General features: G+C 52.3%; 3 protein-coding genes across 20 annotated transcripts in view; 2 read left to right on the forward strand and 1 right to left on the reverse strand.

The window, feature by feature from the left end:
• The window catches only part of LOC121436515 (EMI domain-containing protein 1-like), a 48,114-nt gene extending 38,701 nt beyond the window's left edge, over nucleotides 1-9,413 (forward strand). For 2 of the 4 annotated variants that reach the window (XM_041636485.1, XM_041636487.1), the window contains exons 14-15: nucleotides 4,936-5,020; nucleotides 8,709-9,413. In XM_041636485.1, the coding sequence (XP_041492419.1) occupies nucleotides 4,936-5,020; nucleotides 8,709-8,836 (213 nt within the window). In that variant the 3' untranslated portion in view covers nucleotides 8,837-9,413. Of the gene's footprint in view, nucleotides 1-4,935; nucleotides 5,021-6,129; nucleotides 6,221-8,708 lie in introns of all 4 variants that reach the window. The other 2 variants (XM_041636484.1, XM_041636488.1) reach the window with 2 other exon arrangements.
• Nucleotides 9,414-9,613: 200 nt separating this feature from the next.
• On the reverse strand, nucleotides 9,614-16,731 carry Rhbdd3 (rhomboid domain containing 3). 11 transcript variants are annotated; one of them, XM_041636258.1, is made up of 9 exons: nucleotides 16,627-16,730; nucleotides 16,002-16,147; nucleotides 15,337-15,535; nucleotides 12,834-12,870; nucleotides 12,310-12,499; nucleotides 11,264-11,647; nucleotides 10,379-10,541; nucleotides 10,009-10,293; nucleotides 9,614-9,924 (listed from the first exon to the last, which is right to left on the reverse strand). In XM_041636258.1, the coding sequence occupies exons 5-9, from the start codon at nucleotides 12,455-12,457 to the stop codon at nucleotides 9,747-9,749; spliced, it is 1,158 nt and encodes a 385-aa protein (XP_041492192.1). In that variant the 5' UTR covers nucleotides 12,458-12,499; nucleotides 12,834-12,870; nucleotides 15,337-15,535; nucleotides 16,002-16,147; nucleotides 16,627-16,730; the 3' UTR covers nucleotides 9,614-9,746. The 11 variants fall into 11 exon arrangements, with proteins under 11 accessions (XP_041492192.1, XP_041492190.1, XP_041492191.1 ...); XM_041636256.1 differs by having other exon boundaries at nucleotides 16,531-16,647; XM_041636257.1 differs by lacking the exon at nucleotides 16,627-16,730 and adding an exon at nucleotides 16,325-16,466.
• A 95-nt stretch (nucleotides 16,732-16,826) lies between these two features.
• The window catches only part of Ewsr1 (EWS RNA binding protein 1), a 31,062-nt gene continuing 28,779 nt past the window's right edge, over nucleotides 16,827-19,109 (forward strand). For all 5 annotated transcript variants that reach the window (XM_041636249.1, XM_041636250.1, XM_041636251.1 and 2 more), the window contains exon 1: nucleotides 16,827-16,887. In XM_041636249.1, coding sequence (XP_041492183.1) covers nucleotides 16,875-16,887 — 13 coding nt within the window. In that variant the 5' untranslated portion in view covers nucleotides 16,827-16,874. The remainder of the gene's footprint in view (nucleotides 16,888-19,109) is intronic.

Genomic DNA, 19,109 nt, shown 5'->3' on the forward strand with positions numbered 1-19,109 from the left:
CGGCTCTTCAGAGCAAACTGATGGCAAACTGGGGCCAGAACTGAAACAGGCTGAGACATGCAAATCCCCCGAGGGGGCCTGGGAACCCACTGCTTTTTCCCGAAGCTTCTCTTCTGTATGCCAAGCTCAGGGCTGGGCAGCACAGATTCAGTCCCCAGGAGAAGTCACCATGAGCCGGGGTCACCAGTCACAGGACAAAAGGAATTTAGCTGTGTTTGGGACTATAGTGTATTGGCGATGAAGGGAACATAACCAGTCACAGGGTAGTTGAGAAGTAGGGGCAGTCTGTACAAAGGGCCTGGGGTCGGAGTGAGCCTGGGATGTCTGCAGAGTGACAGCTTGACAGGCAGCAAGTGACAGAAGCTAGAGGCTTTCAAAAACTAGGAGGCCGCATTAAAGAATTCAAACCTTGGTGGCCACTGGGACATTGTTTTAGTATTTCTGAACCCAGGCATGGTGGCTCACATTTGTAATCCCAGCATTCAGATGACTGAGGCAGGAGGATGGCCACAAGGTGAACCTGGGCTACAGAATGAGATACTCAAGGATCTCAAAAAAAATCATTTTAAAAAAAAATTAAAGAATGAGAGGGGCCGGGTGATGGTGGCACACCCCTTTAATCCCAGCACTCGGGAGGCAGAGGCAGGCGGATCTCTGTGAGTTCGAGACCAGCCTGGTCTACAAAGGGAGTTCCAGGACAGGCTCCAAAGCCACAGAGAAACCCTGTCTCGAAAAACAAAAAAACAAAAAAACAAAAAAAAAAAACAAAAAAAAAAGAAGTAGAGGGAATGGTATGGTCAGGTTTTTGTTTGCAAAGTATGTCTCTGAATGCCTGATAGATGGACTGGAGCCAGAAAAGGACTCAAGAAGGCTGTGAGCAGCCTGTTCAGAGACCAGTGGGAGCATGGACGGGCAGCAAGGCAGTGTATGTGTGTGTGTGTGTGTGTGTGTGTGTGTGTGTGGTGCCTGTGTGTATACAAGTGTGTGGTTGTAAGCCAGGTGGTGGTGGTACACACCTCTAATCCTAGCACTTGGGAGACAGAGGCAGGAGGTGGATCTCAGTGTGTTCGAGGCCAGCCTGTTTTACAAAGTGAGTTCCAGGACAGCCAGGACTGTCACACAGAGAAACTTTGTCTCAAAAAACAAACAAAAAAAAGTGTGTGGTTGTGTGCAGTGTATGTTGTCCCAGTGGTATACAAATGCGTGCAGTGTGTGTGTGTTGTGCCAGTGTGTATACAAGTGTGTGATTGTGTGTGTTTTGCCAGTGTGTATACAAGTGTGTGATTGTGTGTGTTGTGCCTGTGTGTATACAAGTGTGTGATTGTGTGTGTTTTGCCAGTGTGTATACAAGTGTGTGGTTGTGTGTGATTGTGTATGTTGTGCTTGTGTGTATACAAGTGTGTGGTTGTGTGTGCAGTATGTGTGTTGTGCCTGTGTGTATACAAGTGTGTGATTGTGTGTGCAGTGTTTGTGTTGTGCCTGTGTGTATACAAGTGTGTGATTGTGTGTGCAGTGTTTGTGTTGTGCCTGTGTGTATACAAGTGTGTGATTGTGTGTGTTGTGCCTGTGTGTATACAAGTGTGTGGTTGTGTGCACATGTATCATTCTCTGCCCTATTCCCTTGTGAATGGACCTGGGAGCTCACTATTTTTCAGCGAGGCTAGCAGCCAGCAACCTCCCTTTTTCTGTACCTGTCCAGCACTGGGGTTATGAGCATTAGGTGGCTTTTTACATGAATTCTGGGGCTCCAATTCAGGTCCTCGCTATTGGGGAGTGCTCTTACCTTTGAACCATCTCCCCAGCCCCAGGATCATCCATTTTCGCATCCTGCTCCATGATACTCAAAGAGGGATTACTCTGCATTTGTGACCTGTAGTGACCCCAGTACCCCAGGCTGAAATGGCAATTCAGTGACCCATGAGTAGCTCAATCTTTATTATATTAACAGGACAGCTGGAGCATAAGGAATGCCCCAGGGAATGAACAAGCTCCTAATGGACGTGTTGGGAGTCCTCTTAGGTGCTTCAGTGTTCTTATGGGGAATCATTGCTTCAATGGGTTAGATGGTGAGCCAGGTGTCGGGGCTCATGTCTGGAGTTTCAGCTCATGGGAGTTTGAAGCAGAACTGTTGTGAGTTTGAAGCTAACCTGACCTACAGAGGGATATATCTCAAAACAGAAGGGGAGGAGGGAGGAGGAACTGGAGAGATAGCAAGCCCTGTGGGGAACAGAATTTGAATTCCCAGGATCCACATAAATGCCCACCCTTAAATCCAAAGCTTAGAAGACAGAAGCAGGATTACCAGAGCAAACTGTGGGTTCAGTTGAGAGAGGCTGCCTCAATAAATAGATAGAAAAAACCCTGATGTCCACTTCTAGCCTGCAGACACATGCACATGCGTGTGTGCACACAAATGTGAGCATCCGTGTACAAATGCATGCACACACCATACACACATCACATAAAAAGGGGTAGGAAAATGGCTAACTGGGTAAGAGCACTTGCTGCACAAACAGGAGTACTACACAGGAGTCAGGCATCGCACGTATGCCTGTAACCCTAGCATGGTGAACTGGAAACAGGTAGAGCCCAAAGACCAGCCAGACTAGCTGAGACAGCACACATTAGGTTCACCTTAAGACCCTATCTCAGGCTGGAGAGATGGTTCAGTGGTTAAGAGCACTGCCTGCTCCTCCAAAGGTCCTGAGTTCAATTCCCAGCAACCACATGGTGGATGACAAACATCAGTAATGAGATCTGGTGCCCTCTTCTGGCCTGCAAGCATACACACAGGCAGAACATAATACATACATACATACATACATACATACATACATACATACATAAAACAATCAGAGCAAATATTTTTTTAAAAAGACCCTATCTCAAAGATTAATGTAGAAAATAAGAGGAAGGGGCCTGCAAGGTGGCTCTGCTGGGGAAGATGCTTCCCACAAGGCTGAGGGCTGAGTTCAGTCTCCAGGACTCGAGTGATGGGAAGGAAGAACCGATTCGTTTAATTTGTTCTCTGTTGTCTGCACACATGCTGTGACCACAAGTTGGCCTATGACCTCAACATGTACACTGTGGCACGATGAGGCCTACACACACATAAACACACACACACACACACACACATAAACACATACACACACACATAAACACACACACACACACACACATAAACACATACACACACACATAAACACATACACACACATAAACACATACACACACACACATAAACACATACACACACACATAAACACATACACACACATAAACACATACACACACACACACATAAACACATACACACACACATAAACACATACACACACATAAACACACACACACACACACACATAAACACATACACACACACATAAACACATACACACACATAAACACATACACACACACACATATAAACACATACACACACACATAAACACATACACACACATAAACACATACACACACACACATAAACACATACACACACATAAACACATACACACACATAAACACATACACACACACACACACACTAAATGTAATAAAAATCTTACATATAATGGAGAACAAAGAGGAAGACATTCTCCTCTGGCCTCTATATAAGTCCTCACGGGCACACGTGTGTGCACACCACACACACACACACACACACACACGGAGATGTGTGCATACTAAGCATCCCTTCGCCTGTCCTATCCTAAATGCCGAGAGGCTCTTCTAGATGCTGTCAGGCTTGGGATGGTTTGTCTCACCATCCTGGTGCTCTGTTGGAAAACACTCAATTTTGGAAGTTGTTTAGGGAGGGAACGTGAAGTGAAGACCATGGACCCAGTGCTAGGGAAGGAGAGAATAAACTGGAAGTCCGAGAGAGCTCTCTGAATGAGCCTCTGCTTTGGGGAAGTGGAGAGCCCTGGGGCTTGGTAGACCCACTGCCACACCCCTGGGAACACACTGATGCCTTCAGCTGCTGCTGGGAGGGGCTGGGCTGCAGGGTCTCCCCAAGGTGTATCAGAATGTGGGACTGGTGCTGGCAGAGAGAATGTGGGACCGGTCTCCTGAAGGGGATGGAGCTGGGGTCTCAGCTCAGCCTCATTTTAAGCAGCAATGCTATTGAAGTCTTTTGATTTTCACTTACTCCCCATTCTACTGGGGACAGAATCACTAGTTTGCTCTCCCTGATAGAGTTCGTTAGGGTGAGGCGGCGTGATGGCTTAAAGCAAAAAGTCAATCTGAAGACTATGAGTAAAGAGAAAGATGTTTAAAAATTAAGAATTTAGGGGCTGGAGAGATAGCTCAGTGGTTAAGAGCATTGCCTGCTCTTCCAAAGGTCCTGAGTTCAATTCCCAGCAACCACATGGTGGCTCACAACCATCTGTAAAGAGGTCTGGCGTCCTCTTCTGGCCTTCAGGCATACACACAGACAGAATATTGTATACATAATAAATAAATATAAAAAAAATAAGAATTTAAAATGGGAAGAAATAGAGTGAGAGAAGAGAGGAGGGAGGAAGGAGAGAGCAGAGAGCCCCCAGCGTACAGATGGTGGCAGGGATGTCACAGGAACTGGGCAGAGGACATGAGAATGGAGATGAGAGGACAAGCTGGCTCCCCAGGGCCTTGGGAACAAATGAATGGCAGCCTGTGGGGCAAGCAGAGGAGTTGCCCTCCAGAGTGGCACAATCTGCAGCCAGTTAGGATCAAGTGGAACTTTCTGAGGGGGTCTTCAGGGGTCGCTTCCTCCTGCCTTGCCTCCCTCCTGTCCCTCTCTGTCTTGTTTGGCTGTCCGTGGGTCCTGGGCTGTGGCAGGTGGTACAGGGCTACAGGTGCTTGTCCCGATTTGGGCAGGGGCCACTGGCAGGCTTTGTGGGGTCCCCTCCCAACCCTCCATCACGGCTGCATCTGTCTCTTTCTCCACAGGGGGAGGGGTTGCACCAACTACGCGAGGCTTTGAAGATTTTAGCTGAGAGGGTTTTAATCTTGGAAACAATGATTGGGCTTTATGGTGAGTAGAGACAGACAGACGGCCGGCCAGCCCAGCCCCTGCTTACCAGCCTCCCCAAACCGTCCTGGGGTGTAACTGGCCTGAGTCCAGTTCTGAAGCTGAAGAAGCTTAGGCTACAGAGGCTACCCAACCCTTTCCTGCTCTACAGGGGAAGGTCCTGCACCTGAACCCATCCGTGTGCCTCTCTCTAGACAGTGTGGGTGATATAGTTACAGGACTTCAGGAACGTGGAGACAGCGGAGGATGAGATTTGCAAGGAGTTATGGGCAATGAAACCAGATTCCTAAGCCAAGTGTGGTGGCCTATGGTTTTGATCCCAGCACTTGAGAGTCAGAGCCAGGAGGATCTCTGTGAGTTCAAGGCCATCCTGGTTTTGTTCGACAAGTGAGTTCCAGGACAGCCAAGGCCATTACAGAGAAACCCTGTCTCAGAAAGGAAGGAAGGAAGGAAGGAAGGAAGGAAGGAAGGAAGGAAGGAAGGAAAAGAAAGAGAGAAAAAAGAAAACCAGACTTCTGATCAGTGAGGCATTAAGGTTAACAAGCAAACTCTAGCCATACTGGGGTCATGGGTCACACACAGTCAGAGCCCAAGCCCACAGAATTATGGATCAAGGTTGTAAACCACTTGGGCTTCAACTCTTGACAAGTCGTGAGCAATGCAGCTAGATTCTAAAAGTGCAGGGAACTGTGGGTGACAGAGTCAGACTCAGGACCCAGAGAACTCTGGGTAATAGACCACTTGCCAGTTCTGACCAGTTTCCCCATAAATTTCTGGAGACTTTCACAGGACCTACCTTCCTGGCCCCTGTATCCCTTTCACATTGCCACTGTAGTCCTAGTGTGTCCTGAAGCTCCCTACCAGGGCTCAAGGGAGCCAGATCCTTAGCCTGACATTCACCCTCCTAGTTCCCGTTCACCTGGCTACCTGAGGAGCTAGGCACGCCCTCTCCTCACCTCCTAGGGGTACAATGAGGTTTGATGGACACTGGTCCAGACCCCTGCCTGCCCTGAAGTCCATCAGCCTCTCTCTGTGTCCCCCACCACTGGGCTCCCAGCCCGGCCCTTAGAGGCCACACTCGGCACCGTCTGCTCTTCTCAATCTCCCATCAGGCTCCTAGCTTACAGAGCTTCCGGCAGCAGCAGGCCCAGCTGGAGCTCCTGGCCAGACGGGTCACCCTGCTGGAAGCCATCATCTGGCCAGGTAATGGCGGGGCGGGCAGGCAGGGGCAAACCCACCCAGGAAGGGCCTGAGGCAGGCTTGGGCATGATGTCTCCCAGTGCTTGGTCTGGGCCAGAAGACATTGCTCCTTCCTTTCATCAAGGAAATAGAACCTGGCACAGCGAACCAGCTTTCGTGTTCTGGCAGCCACCTATCGGCCCGGGCTCCAACATAACCAAACGATGTAGCCCTGCCCTGGCGTAGCTTAGGGTGGGGGTGGGGGCTGGCACCGATAGCAAAAGCCAAGAAGAGTAGTGAGCATAGGTATGCCTCTGGCCTGCTGGGGACATGGCTCCATGGTAGAGCACTTACCTCGTGTGTACAAGTCCTTAGTCAGTTGTCACCATGAGGGGACAGTCCAGGAGGGCTTCCTGGAGGTGATATTTCAGTGGAGCCCAGAAAGGCAAGGATCATAGGTGAGTGACCAAGCAGAGGAGAATCAGAGATTAAGAAGTCTACAGAGTTTTTTCCCTCGAGATTTCTGAGAGGTGAAGACGAACACCAAGCAGAGCTGTACTGGGAAGGTTCTAGAAGGCTGGTTCAGGCAGCCTGAAAGGCAGTTAGGCTTCTGACTCAGGGTAGGGGCAGTCCCTCCACCCTGCACCTGGCTCCTGGGGTGAAGCTTTGGTGTGGGAAGATGGGGCTGGCCCTTCACAGGAATGTTTGCCCACCGAGAGGCCCCACCCATTGGCTGTCCTTTGTTCCTTCATGCACATCATTGCCCAGAGGCCTCCAGATTGTGTCCAACCTCCCCTAAAGGCCTTAAGTGTGAAGGAGGAGGGTTGGGTCGGGGCTAAAACCAATCCTTTGGTCAGCAAAACCAGGAAGCACCTACTGGCGCTAGGTCTGGATGGGCACTGGGCCCTGCGGAGTAGCTGGGCTCTGGGGAGATGCCCGTCAAAGTAGCTGGGCTTTGGGGAGCTGTCCGTCAGTCACTTTAGACACTCAAAGGGAGTACCCAAGGATTGGGCCCTTCTTGCTAGACATTGGTGACTTCTTGGAAGAGGGGACCATGTAGGGGGTCATAGAAGATACATGGTTGTGTCTGGTGGAGGTGGAGGGACAACTCTGTCAGGAAGTCTGATGTGAGACAAGATCTGGAGGTTGGAGTGTATGTCCAAGCCAAGAATGGTGGCTATGTGCCTAAGATCTCAGCACTGGAAGGCTGAGACAGGAGGATAGCGAATTTGAGGCTGACCTGGGCTACTGAGCAAAACTTTGTCAGGTTTTGCTTGACACGGTCCATTTCTAATCCCCACCGTTAGCCGTGTGGCTTTTCTGACCTCTAGAAACATCAGGGACTATCTGCTACACCTCCTTTGGCCTCAGCAGCCTTGATGAGACTTGATGGAGACATAGCAAGCCCCTCCCCTGAAGCCTCTTGGCACCTGTCCTTCATCCCTCATTGCCTCCAAATGACCTGAGGGACCATTTGGAGCAAAGACCCAAGTTCCAGATTCTCAGCACATTTCCAGGTGCTCCTCCTCTCAGCGTGGTACAGCAGAAGGGGCAGCTGGATAGCGTAGAGGAGCTGAATAGGGACGCGGTGACCCCGTCCTTAGCTGGCTAAGCTCCTGGTAGCCCCTGGAGGATGTACAAGGCACCTGGGAAAAGCCAGGCCCCATTAGTGGCCCACCCCTAAGCCGCACCTTCTGTGGGAAGCAGTCATCATCGAGCGTCCCACTGTCTGTCCTAGGAACAAGGAAAGGCCTGGCCAAGTCCCCATCCCGAGGCTCTCCCCCACCAGAAAAACCGCCTACCCTGACCTTCTCCCTGGCTTTAGGGGCTACCAAAGGATATGCATGGGCTGGGCTTCCTGGACAAGAGAGCACCCTCTGGGGTTTGAAGGATGTTAGTTTCCTGGGGGGGGGGGGGGGGGGGGGGCAAGCATGCTGTTTCATGCTTGGGGTTCAGCTTATATGTAGATTTGGGCTTATCTCACCACAACTCCCTTGGTAACTGACTTCAGGCTTTGCTGATGCCATCTAGGGCCTCAGAGTCTATCTGAAAATGTCCCTGGTTTTAGAAATCAGACAGGTCCATTTTCCCTGAGGCTGCTCCGGGGCAAAGCCTGACTCTACTAAGCCCTTCCTCCAAATGGTGCTATAATCCAAGGAAAGAGAGTTTCTTCTCTAGTTTGGTTTCCTTGCAATGAAGTTTGGATGATGCAGAATTCACCTTCACTCCAAATCAATCCAAATTGATTACTTGGGGAGCATTATTCATATGCCAAGCATGTAAAAGTGGTGAGCCCGGCCATCCCCATTAGACAAATCAGGCATCAGATGGCTGGGGACGCAGAGGTTGTGGGGAAGTACTAACCAGCCTTCTGTACCCTTATTTCCCACAGCTCCATCTCTAGGATGCCAGGGTACCCTGCTACCTCCCAGGGCACAAAGTGGGTTCCCCCACTCTTCATGAATGTGAATGCACCCCCTAATATAGCTTTTCTCTTTATTCCCTCCGGCAGAACCAGAGCTGGGATCCGGGGTAGGCCCTGATGGCACGGGTACCCCCAGCCTCCTTCGAGGCAAGAGGGGAGGACACCCAACCAACTACCAGATCGTGACCCCCAGGAGACACGACAGGAGGAGCTGAGGATGGTGGTGGCTCTTCAGGGTTCCACACCAGGCTTCCTCCCCTAGCCTGGACTTGGCCAGCTGCCTCCAGAGACCGCCAGTTCCTATTTATTAATATCCTCAGGGACCCCTGTGCCATCTTGGCCATAGGGATAGGCAGGCAGGTCTCAGTGATGTCAGCCTGTACATGACAGACGAAGCAGGGACTGGGCCCTGAGAGGAAGTCTACTCAAGACGTCAGACCTATTTCCCTCTGTGGAATAGGGTGAAAAGAGGAATGGGTGGAGGTACAAGGCTTCCAGTCTTCTAAAGTAGGGACCTGAGACTCTGCCTGGCTCTGTAGACATGCATGGATGGAGGCAGAAGTCTCTGTTCCCCTCCTTAAGACCTTGGGGAGCCCTGTTTTCTGGTGCTGAGTTCCTACCTGAGTCCAGGCTGCTTAATCCCTGACTGAATGGTTGGTGCTCCTGAAATCAGTTCTACCCATCCCCACTCCCCAGTGTTCCATGTGGGGATGGGATGTATAGAAAGGACTCCCACTCCAAGCATCTGCTGCAGATGCCATGGATTGCTATGTACTGGACAATAAACGCCCCTGCCTGATCCTACCCAGTTTGGTCTCTATATGCTGCAGCTAGAGGGTCCACCTAGGCTGAGGATACTGGGGCAGGAGGCCTGTGGGCCTAGACACAAGTCACCCTCCTGCCACCAGCCACCCATTCACTCCTTCTCCACTCATTCCTTCATCCTCCCCATGCCAACACAGAAGAGCCAGACACAACTGCCACTCAGGAGGCCAGGTTGGAAACATTAGCTTTTATTCTCAGAAAGTATTAGAACATGCTGGGGCCCACTCCTGCCCTCAGGGATGCCCTCAGCAGACTGGGCAAGGACTCAGGTCAGGCCGAAGATTCTGCTCTTTTCCTGGATTATGAGGGTCCAGTGCCCTTGCAGTGGGCAGGACCACTCCTCCCCTCAGTCGCTACGGCCTCGGTTTCTACCAGCCCTTCAACCAGCAGTGACACTGCACCCTCCACACGCCCTGTAGCTGCCAAGGCTACTGCGGCCTGCTCAGTGGGGAATCCCATGTGCTCTAGCTGCTGCAGCCTGCTCAGTGGGGAAAAGGAGGAAATGTCAGGGCATGCATGGCTCCCACACGGGGAAGACACACCCCTGCCCACCCTGTCTTACCGTAGAGAAGACCCAGAGGACTTGGGCAACCATGTCAAGCTCTGAGGACCCTGAGCTGACGCATCAAGAAGTGAAGCCTGGATCCCTTCCTGTAGCATTTGCTCATCTAGGGCTGCCCACATCGGGGTTCCTGGGGCAAAGCTGGACGCAGCCCACTTCAGGCTCCTCTCGGAGTCCTTCCATGCCGGCTGCACGGGTCCCACGCCTGGTGGAAGCTGGGCAGAACCATCACTGTGAGACCAGGAGCTTGGGGAAGCAAGGTAAGGAGGTCCAGGGGTAGCAGGCCTGTAGGGAGAGGCGGATGGCCTGGGCTGCCAGCCACTGTCACAACTTCCACCACCCAATACTGAGCCCCTGGCATCGCCCTCACCTCACTACAGCAGGATAAGTGACAGGCAGTTCAGTCAGATTGCCTGGGGTGGGAAAGAGCCTCAGTGGCCACCACTGGGCCAGAGTCCTGCAAAGGACACTGTCCTGTAACACCTGCAATCTCCGCTCGGAGAGCTCCAGCCACCGGAAGGCCCCAGCAGCGTCTGCCTGCCCAGGGCAGGGCGGCAGGTCAAGGAAAATCAAACTGAACTGGGGGGAGGAGAGTGTGCTGGGCATTCCCATGCGACTCCCCTTGATGCATCCCCCAGGACCACATGAGCAGATGAAGCTGAGAACAAAAGGAAACTGCCTACCTGAAACTACTCAGCCGGGAAGAACCATATGTGCCTTCCCAAAACCTTATTTTCCACTTTCTTGGCTACTGCATAACCCTGTGTACCTGAGATAGGTCCTCCTACTGTCAGCCAGACTTAAGTAGCTGGTGTCTGGATTCTGAAATGGTTCCCTGTGACTGCCTGAAGGGTTATATGATCACCACCAAAAATGGTAGCTATTTTCCCATATTTTGGGAGCAAAGATACCCGTACTATGAGCCCTAAGTTGGCCTTCTGCTCCCAGAGTCCCACACTCACTCCCATCCTAAGCCTTCCTCTTTGCTAATCTTTGCTTTGATGCCACCTTCACACAGGATCCAGGTTAGTGACTTCCAGGTCCCTTCAGCTATTCCAAGCATCCCATGGGGTCCTTTGATTGTAACCGACACCTCTTCTTGGCCATGAGCCCTGTCCCCAGCCCAGAGCATGGCACAGATGTGCCAGGAGCAGGTGTTCACCTGACATTGAACTTCTTTACACCGTTTCTTTCCAAGGCACCCCGGAGGCCTGGCCACAGGTCCACATGGTCCCTGGGCTCAGGCAAAGGATACAGGCTAGGCCAGCAAGAAGGCCACAGAGGAGCTGCAGGAAGGGCGGCTCAGAGCTGAGCAGCAGGGTCAGGGCCAGCAGTAGCCATGGGAGCAGCCATGGTGGCAATGTCCCCTGACGCCATCCAGGGTAGTAACTCTGCCCTGCCAGCATGGCCAGATGGACAGGCATATATCCACAGCCTCCGGCTGCATTGGACACCCCGAGGCTTGCCAGCAGCACAGCCAGCAGCCCAGCAGCCAGGGCAAGCAGGGCGGAGTTGTGCAGGAAGCGCAGAGTGCCTAGATGGCACTCCTGCCACCAGCCCAGAGTGGGCAGGAGCAGCAGGCTCAGGAGCAGGCCCGGCAGTGCGGTGTGGCCCAGAGCATGGGTCAGAAGCCGATGCACTGAGAATAAGAAGGGTGCTAGGTTAGAGGGCTGGATTAGCCATTGCTAGGGCGACCTGGTAGGCCAGTTTCCCCCACCCAGAAGCCAGTAGATGGGACCAGAGGCTTCTCAACACCACAGCTACTCTCTAGGTATATTGAAGGGAACCAACACACAGTCTTCTCACTTGCCACCAGCTACCAAGTGGTGCTATGCCCCAGGCACAGTGAAGCTGTTTATCAGTTACTGAATCTTTTTTTTGCATCTGGTTAATAGCACAAGTTCTAATGAAAACTGCCTGCCAAAACCTCTCACTCCCACAGAGCTGCAAGACCTTAGAAAAATCGCTTAACCTCTCTGAACATCATTTGGGTTCCTCAGATGTAAACCGGAGGCTTTGTGGGAAGTACGTGTTTGGCAGAAATTTAACTTCTTCTTTCCAGGGAAAGCTGTCAGAAAGGGACACTATCAGAACTCCCACCCACAGCTTTCCACCTTGCCCTCTGTACAGGATTCTCTGCCTCCTTCTCAACTATGGACGAACTGGGCATGTCTGTAAGCTAACCTGCCCTGCGACACTGCGTCCTATTCTTGTGACCATCACGAGCTGCACATTGATTCCACTAAGTGGCTTCAGGCCCTAGAGTTTCTAGCTTCCAAGGGCCATGCAGCTGGTCCTCACCCTGCCACGGGTCCAGCAGCAGCTCTGGAGCCAATGTGAGGCTGGGGCCAGCCCCCAAAAACCACAGGCAGCTCATCAGGAGCATCAGGACTGAGGAGGCAAGGGGCAGTGCCCGGGACAGAGAGCCAGGAGAGTCCCAGACATGCATAGTTTGGTTGATGGTGGTCAAAGGTGGTCCTGAGGCTGTACACTGGGAATAAACAAAAACAGTAACAAATCATCCTTGCTGCTTTTATCTGACTCCCTCCCAACTACTTTACCAATGGCCCCATTATACAGAGGCAGAAACTGAACCAGCAGAGGCAGGTCCAGTAGCTTGGCCTGTGTGCTTATCAAGCCCAACCTGTGTGCTTATCAGCCACGTTTCTATCCTACCTGCCCACAGGCCTGGGGTGGCCATGGGCCATGCTTAAAGTCCTGATGAGGCCAGTGTGGTAGTGCACACCTGTAATCTTAGCACTCAGGAGGTGGAGGCAGGAGGTTCAGGAGACCAAGGCCAGTAGAGACGCAGCAGGAGTGCTTACCTAGCATACATGGGCACCTGGATTTGCTCCCCAAGTGCTGTAAAAATAAAAGAAACATTTAGATCTTGGCTGCATATGGAGTTGAAAAACCAGCCTGGGTGACATGAGAGTCTGGTGGGCCCTGAAAGTGTCTTAGTGGAAGATACAGGACCAGAAAAGTTGGACTCTGCTCCCCCACCCCCCACCCCGCTTTCTAGTGTTCCACGCCTCAGGGAGTCCGGATAGCCTCGGGTGCCCTTGAACAAGAGGCCTTATGAGACCCACCAATGGGTCAAGCAGCTTGGGGTTGAAGTGGGACTACAGGAGTCCACATTCCAAGCCTTACAAAGTGGCTCATAACTGTGGCACTGTTCCCTCTCCAGCCCTGGTTTCTGCTACAGCCTTCTGCTGTGTGCCTGTGGGCAAGTTTCCCAGTCTGTGAAATGGTGATTAAGACACCTTTTGCTGCAGGGTAGTAGTGGTGCATGCCTTTGATCCCAACACTCAGGAGGCAGAGACAGGCAGATCTCTGTGAATTAGAGGTCAGCCAAAAAAAAAAAAACAACAAACAAACAAAAAAACTCAACACATTTTGCTTACAGCATCATAAGGGAAAAGACTGGAGGCCCACAGTTGTTTTTTTTTTTTTTTTCCTTTTTTTCTGAGACGGGTTTCTTTGGAGCCTGTCCTGGAACTAGCTCTTGTAGACCAGCATGGCCTGGTCTCACAGAGATCCGCCTGCCTCTGCCTCTATCTCCCAAGTGCTGGGATTAAAGGCGACACCTGGCTCAGCTTTTTCTTTTTTAAAATTTTGCTTGTTTGGGGGCTGGGGAGATGGCTCAGAGGTTAAGATCACTGGCTGCTCTTCCAGAGGCCTAGGGTTCAATTCCCAGCAACCACATGGTAGCTCACAACCATCTGTAATGAGATCTGGTGCCCTGTTCTGGCACGTAAGCAAACATCCCAGAATACTATATACATAATAAATATTTTTAAAAAAAGTTTTGTTTAAAAAAAAAAATCTCAAGCCGGGCGGTGGTGGCTCACGCCTTTAATCCCAGCACTTGGGAGGCAGAGGCAGGCGGATCTCTGTGAGTTTGATACCAGCCTGGTCTACAAGAGCTAGTTCCAGGACAGGTTCCAAAACCACAGAGAAACCCTATCTCGAAAAACCAAAAAAAAAAAAATCTCAACACGGAGCCCAAGCTAGCCTGTGATGTGAGATTCTCCAGTGTCTTCTTGGACTTTTGAATACTGGATCATCAATCTGCACCATTGCACCTAGTTTGGCCCCCAGCTCTTTCCCAATAAACCCAGGCACCACCTAATTACTACGGAAGGCAGACAGTTTACAAGTGAAGGCCCAGCTGGTTCAAGCTCAGGTCCCCAAACAGGTCATACCCTGCCCAACCAGCAAAGCTTTTCTCCAGTTAGGTTTCAAACCAGGACGAATGGCTGAGGTTCCTATTTAACATATCAAAGCAGATGCTGGCAGGCAGGTTCTCCCAGCAGTCCCCTGGTCCCCAGCCCTCCTGGCTGGCATACCCCCACCCTAAACTTCTCCAGCTCAGGGACTTTGATTACCTGCTGTGTATGGTGGGCCCTCTGGCTGCTGCACCTGGTTCTCATCTCTCCCTCTTCCTTTCCTCCCGTCCCCACATGGCCCAGCTCAGGGTCTGCACACTCTGGGAGCAGTCATGCTCCCTTTCTTTTCTTCCTTCCCTTTCCTCACACCCAGCCTTGCCTGCAGGCCCTGCGAGCTCTCCCTAGCAATGCTCTCAAGTCTCCTGGGATGACTCAGGGCAGAAAGCAGATCCTTTCCTATAGGACAGAACCGTGAAGATCTCTGCCTGCAGAGTCCTTAACCTCCATCCCCTCAACAAACAGCCTCCAACTTACTCTGATGCGCCTTCCCACATTGTGAATCTTATCCTAATGAACAAAGTTTGAATTTTCTCCCAAGTGGTTTGAAATAATGGAGGAAAAGAGGCTCAACAGAGACCACCCGGGAACAGACCATCCAAGGGGAAATACCTAACACCCCAACTGGGCATTGATGGGGCACGCCTTTAATCACACACGCATTTTAAAAAAAAATAGATGGGATGGTCCAACCTGGAGCTTGATTAAAGGCTTTTTTTTCCCTGTCTTTCTAGACGTGGTTCCTTGTAGCTTTGAAACCTATTCTGGAACTATCTCTTGTAGCCCAGGCTGGCCTTGAACTCACTGAGATCTGCGTGCCTCTGCCTCCCGAGCGCTGGGATTAAAGGTGTGCGCCACCACAGACCGGCTAAAGGCTCTTTGCACTTTTGCATACGAGTGCAGACTCTATGGTGGTTTGCGGGGGGGGGGGGGGTCCCCGCAATCTGGACCTAACATTCCCTCTCAATCTCCAGTTAATGTGTTCATTGAAAGACATATTAGCTGGCTCCAGATCCTGCTGGGGTAAACTCTGGATTTGGGGTGAACTCTGCCCTTCCCCTGTGGCACTGGGTTTAGAAAAGCAGGCTCATTTCACCCTTACCTGGAGGCAGGGTCACCTAAATTGAAGCTTCTCACAACCATTCCATCCCTGAGCACTAAGGGACTGATCCATGGACATTCGGAACCAGGTCTCGAGTCCTCTGGATCAGTCTCTTCTCTTTCTTGATGTTGCAAACGGAAACGGGGGCCTCACACATCTTAGGCACGCAGTATCATTGCGCCTCTATCTCCAACCGAATCTTCAATTAATAAAATGGAACTCGTAAGAATCAAGTAATGAACCCAGCTGCTGCTCCTAGCACACAGCACATGGAGCAGCTCTCCACACTCACGGGCACCCTATTTAGACGCGGAGTCCCTAGCTAACAGGTGCCTGGATCTCATCTGAGGAAGTGAGTTTACAACAAATAGGAAACCGGGGGCCACGACAATCTGCTCCCCTCTCGCCAGGGAATCGGAGAGCCCAGCGGCGTTAAGCTTCAGCGGGGAAACCACTCCCATCCTTCGAAAGGTGTGACGCGCCTACTGCTCCCACATGGGCCCTGCTTTCTTCCGAGTCCTCGCCCGCCCGCCATGCTTCTGTTTGAATCCGTCCATGGGGTTGGTCACAAGACAGTTCCTCACTCGCTAACAGTCCGCCTCGGTGGCCCTCTGGAGCCCTCGTCAGGGACCTCTCACAGTTCTGCACCATCACACCCTGCCTACCTTACTGGGAAGCCAGGGCAGACTGGGAAGTCAAGGGCAGGGAAGATGCTTCCGGGTGGTGCACAGAGGGGGGGAGTCCCGGGGTCGAATTCAGCTTTGTAATTTAGGGGGAAGTACTCGATCTCGTGGGCCTGGGTTATTCTATTCTGTTAAAACAAGGGTACTGGCTGGAGGATGATTACAGGGCTTCCCAACTCCGACCGTTATTAGAGCCGGCCGCGGCATTGCCGGCCTCCCTACCCAGCCGACCGACCGACCTCAGTCCCCTCCCCCGCTCTCTCGGGCCACGCGTCCAAGGTTCTGCGAAGCACGTTCTCCCCTACCCTGGAAGGCCGGGTGGAGGGAGCCCCGCCTGGGAGTCTGGCCGCCAGCTCCAGGCCGAGACCTAGGTGCCCGAAACCCACAGCGCGCACACACGGGCGCGTGATCCCGCCTGCCGATTAGTCAGCAGTTGTTCCAGGCCGGGATCCCTCCCCCTCCTTCGCCCCCCCAGCCCTCCCGCCAGCCTCCGTCTCCCTCCAGGACAGACTCTTCGGAGACGGTCCCTAGAGCCAGCGGGCGTAACCATTCCAACCCCGACCCTCGTGCAGAAGCTCCCCGAGGTTTGTTGGGGACATTCGCTCACGAGCGCGCTGGCCGCTGAGGTGTTTTTTCTTAACCCGCGCGTCACGTCCGGCTCTTTGGAGAGGATTGGGTCGCCGGTTTCAGGCGCCAAGGACCGGCTTATCACTGGCTCAAACCTCCTTGCCCACCCCCGCGGCCTGGCCCTATGGTAGCGTCCGAGGCTGCGGATTTCGCGCCTGCGCAGTGCGGCGCCTAGGGGGACCGCGAGAGGGAGACGGACGTTGAGAGAACGAGGAGGAAGGCTAGAAAATGGCGTCCACGGGTAAGTGGAGTGGGATCGCGGTCGCGCTGGCGACGGCTGGGACACCCAAACTCGGGGGCGCTCGTCTCTGGGGGTGGCAGGGATGACTGAGTGGAGCTGCCGAGAGGGGTTGGAGTTCCCGCCGCCACCCGACGAGCTCGGGGGTCCCGCGTTCCCTTCCCCCCGCCCCTCCCCCACCAGGCGGGCTGGTTCTGGAACCTTCCGGCGCCCGCGTTGCGCGCGAGGGCCTCGCAGTAGCTGGGGCGTGCGGGGCCCGCCTTGGCCTCCTTTGTGTGGCGGTTGTCGGTGCGGGTGCCCCGGGCCTCCCGCCACGTGGGCGGGGCCTACGGCCTCCGAGGCCCAGAGGGGACCGCGGTTGGGCCTCGGGCCCATGACCCCAAGGCGCGTGAGGTGGGGTGTCGGGTAGCGGCTCGAGAAGCCGCGGCCGGTGGCCCCGGTAACCTCTCCTCCCGCTGCCAGCCTGAGGGTGTTTCTTGAATAGAAACTCAGATTCAAAACAAACAAAAAGGCGTCGCAACTGTCTGAGCTGAGGGGCGCCGGCTTATGAGTGGGAGCCCCATTATACTCCAGGCCTGGCTCGGCGCACCCGGGAGGGCTCGCAGCCTCGACCTCAGAGGTCTAAAGCCCGCTCGGCCTTTAGACCTAGTGGGTCCCACAGATCCTTTCGGAGGCATCGATTTGATCATGTGTTACCCCACTACCTTCCCTAACCCAAAAAGCAGTGGCTTCCCGGGGTCCCTTGCTCAGCAAGCGTTTGGCGCGGGCATCGGTTGTATAACCAGGCCCGTCTGGATCCGGGAAGCAGATACTCAACCAGAAGGGTTTAGCGTTTTTGATCCAGGAGAAACAGAAAGCCTCACCCAGCACGTTTCTGTAGACCTGCTCGTTAAACCAGCAGGCTTCTTTCTTGGTCCTATCGAGGCCAGGGAAAGAAGACGGACTTTGAAAGTGGGCGGCTAGGAGCTCGGGGACGCGATGAGTGTTGTGGTCCTTAATGAGCGAGTGAGTATAGCCTAGGCTTCACCAGCAGTTTGGTGCACAGTGGCGATCTTTTTTTCGTCTGGAGGAATTAGGGGTCTGATATGTGGCCTTGGAGACAGTAGGAGAAATCGAAGGGGAAGACAAGAGAAGCTCTGGGTCCTTTGTCCTTGGGAAAAGTTCCAGCATCACAGTTTGGCGATGCCAACGGTGTAAGTCAGTAAACAGGTAAATGCTGGCTTTTGATGCCAGGCTACCAAGAGTGTCCCTAAGAGAAAGACTGAGAAGCTACAGCCCAGTACATTCTGGTGGGAAATGATTTCAGCAGTGAGCCTTCCTTCTACGCTTCTCTTACCCGCTAAAGCCCAAGAAGGCAATTGCAGATTTTTGCTTGGTAGATCATTGGCACTTTTTAGTCATCTGTGTTTAAATCCTTTTTGCTGAAGACTGCCACGAACCATATTCGAGTTAGAAACCATGCTCTGGGGCACAGTGAGATGGCTCAGTGCTTAAGAGCACTGGCTACTCCTCCAGAGGACCCAGCACCCACATGGCAGCTCACAACTGTCTGTAACTCCAGTTCCAGAGACTCTGACATCGTTATTATACCAATGTGCATAAAATAAAGTTAAATAAAGTTTTAAAAAAAGCCATGCTCTGCTATATCCATAGTCCTGCCCTTGCTGAGGGAACTTGTTTAGGACTTAGCGTCCTTTCCTGAAAAATAGTTTAGCTAAAGTTTTCTTGATGCCTGGTGGTGGTGGCACACACCTTTAGTTCCAGTAGAGGTAGCAGATCATGGCCAACCTGGTCTTACAGAGTGAGTTCCAGGATAGCCAGGGCTACACAGAGGAACCTTGTCTTGGGGGGAAAAAAGTTTTCTTGAGCTCTTCAGTCCTTAAAGCTTTTGGGTACCAGGAAATCTCCCTTGCTGACTTTAATACATTATGTAGCCTAAACCTCCAAATCTCTACAGCTTGGCTAATGACTACCCTGAGTTGTAAGCCGCTGCCTTAGGGAATAATGGTTTTCCCCCTCATCTACATCTTGTGCAATAGTGCCTACAGAGTATGTTCAATAAAGCAGAATTACAATACCCAAATAACTACTGTCAGAACAAGAATAACGTTGCCAGCATTCTTGAGCCCTTCCCACCCATCATACCCTTTATCTGCTTCTTTCACTGTATAGTTGGGCATGGTTTTTTGATTGTTAACTTATCTGGCCATTGTTTCAGTGTCATG

This window comes from Microtus oregoni, unplaced genomic scaffold (genome assembly GCF_018167655.1).
Source record: "Microtus oregoni isolate MIOR12 unplaced genomic scaffold, Mior012 000049F_ref0000343, whole genome shotgun sequence".
Taxonomy (NCBI): Eukaryota; Metazoa; Chordata; class Mammalia; order Rodentia; family Cricetidae; genus Microtus; species Microtus oregoni.

Bases quoted from the DNA above. Each gene is read 5' to 3' on its own strand.
- Rhbdd3 (XM_041636263.1), bottom strand. From the start codon at position 12,457: ATGCATGTCTGGGACTCTCCTGGCTCTCTGTCCCGGGCACTGCCCCTT. The intron at 10,294-10,378 runs GTGAGGGCGATG...CTCTCCCTACAG, and splicing joins ACTTATCCTGCTGTAGTGAG to GCCTGCTACCCCTGGACCTC. The intron at 9,925-10,008 runs GTAAGACAGGGT...CCCACTGAGCAG, and splicing joins TCCTCTGGGTCTTCTCTACG to GCTGCAGCAGCTAGAGCACA.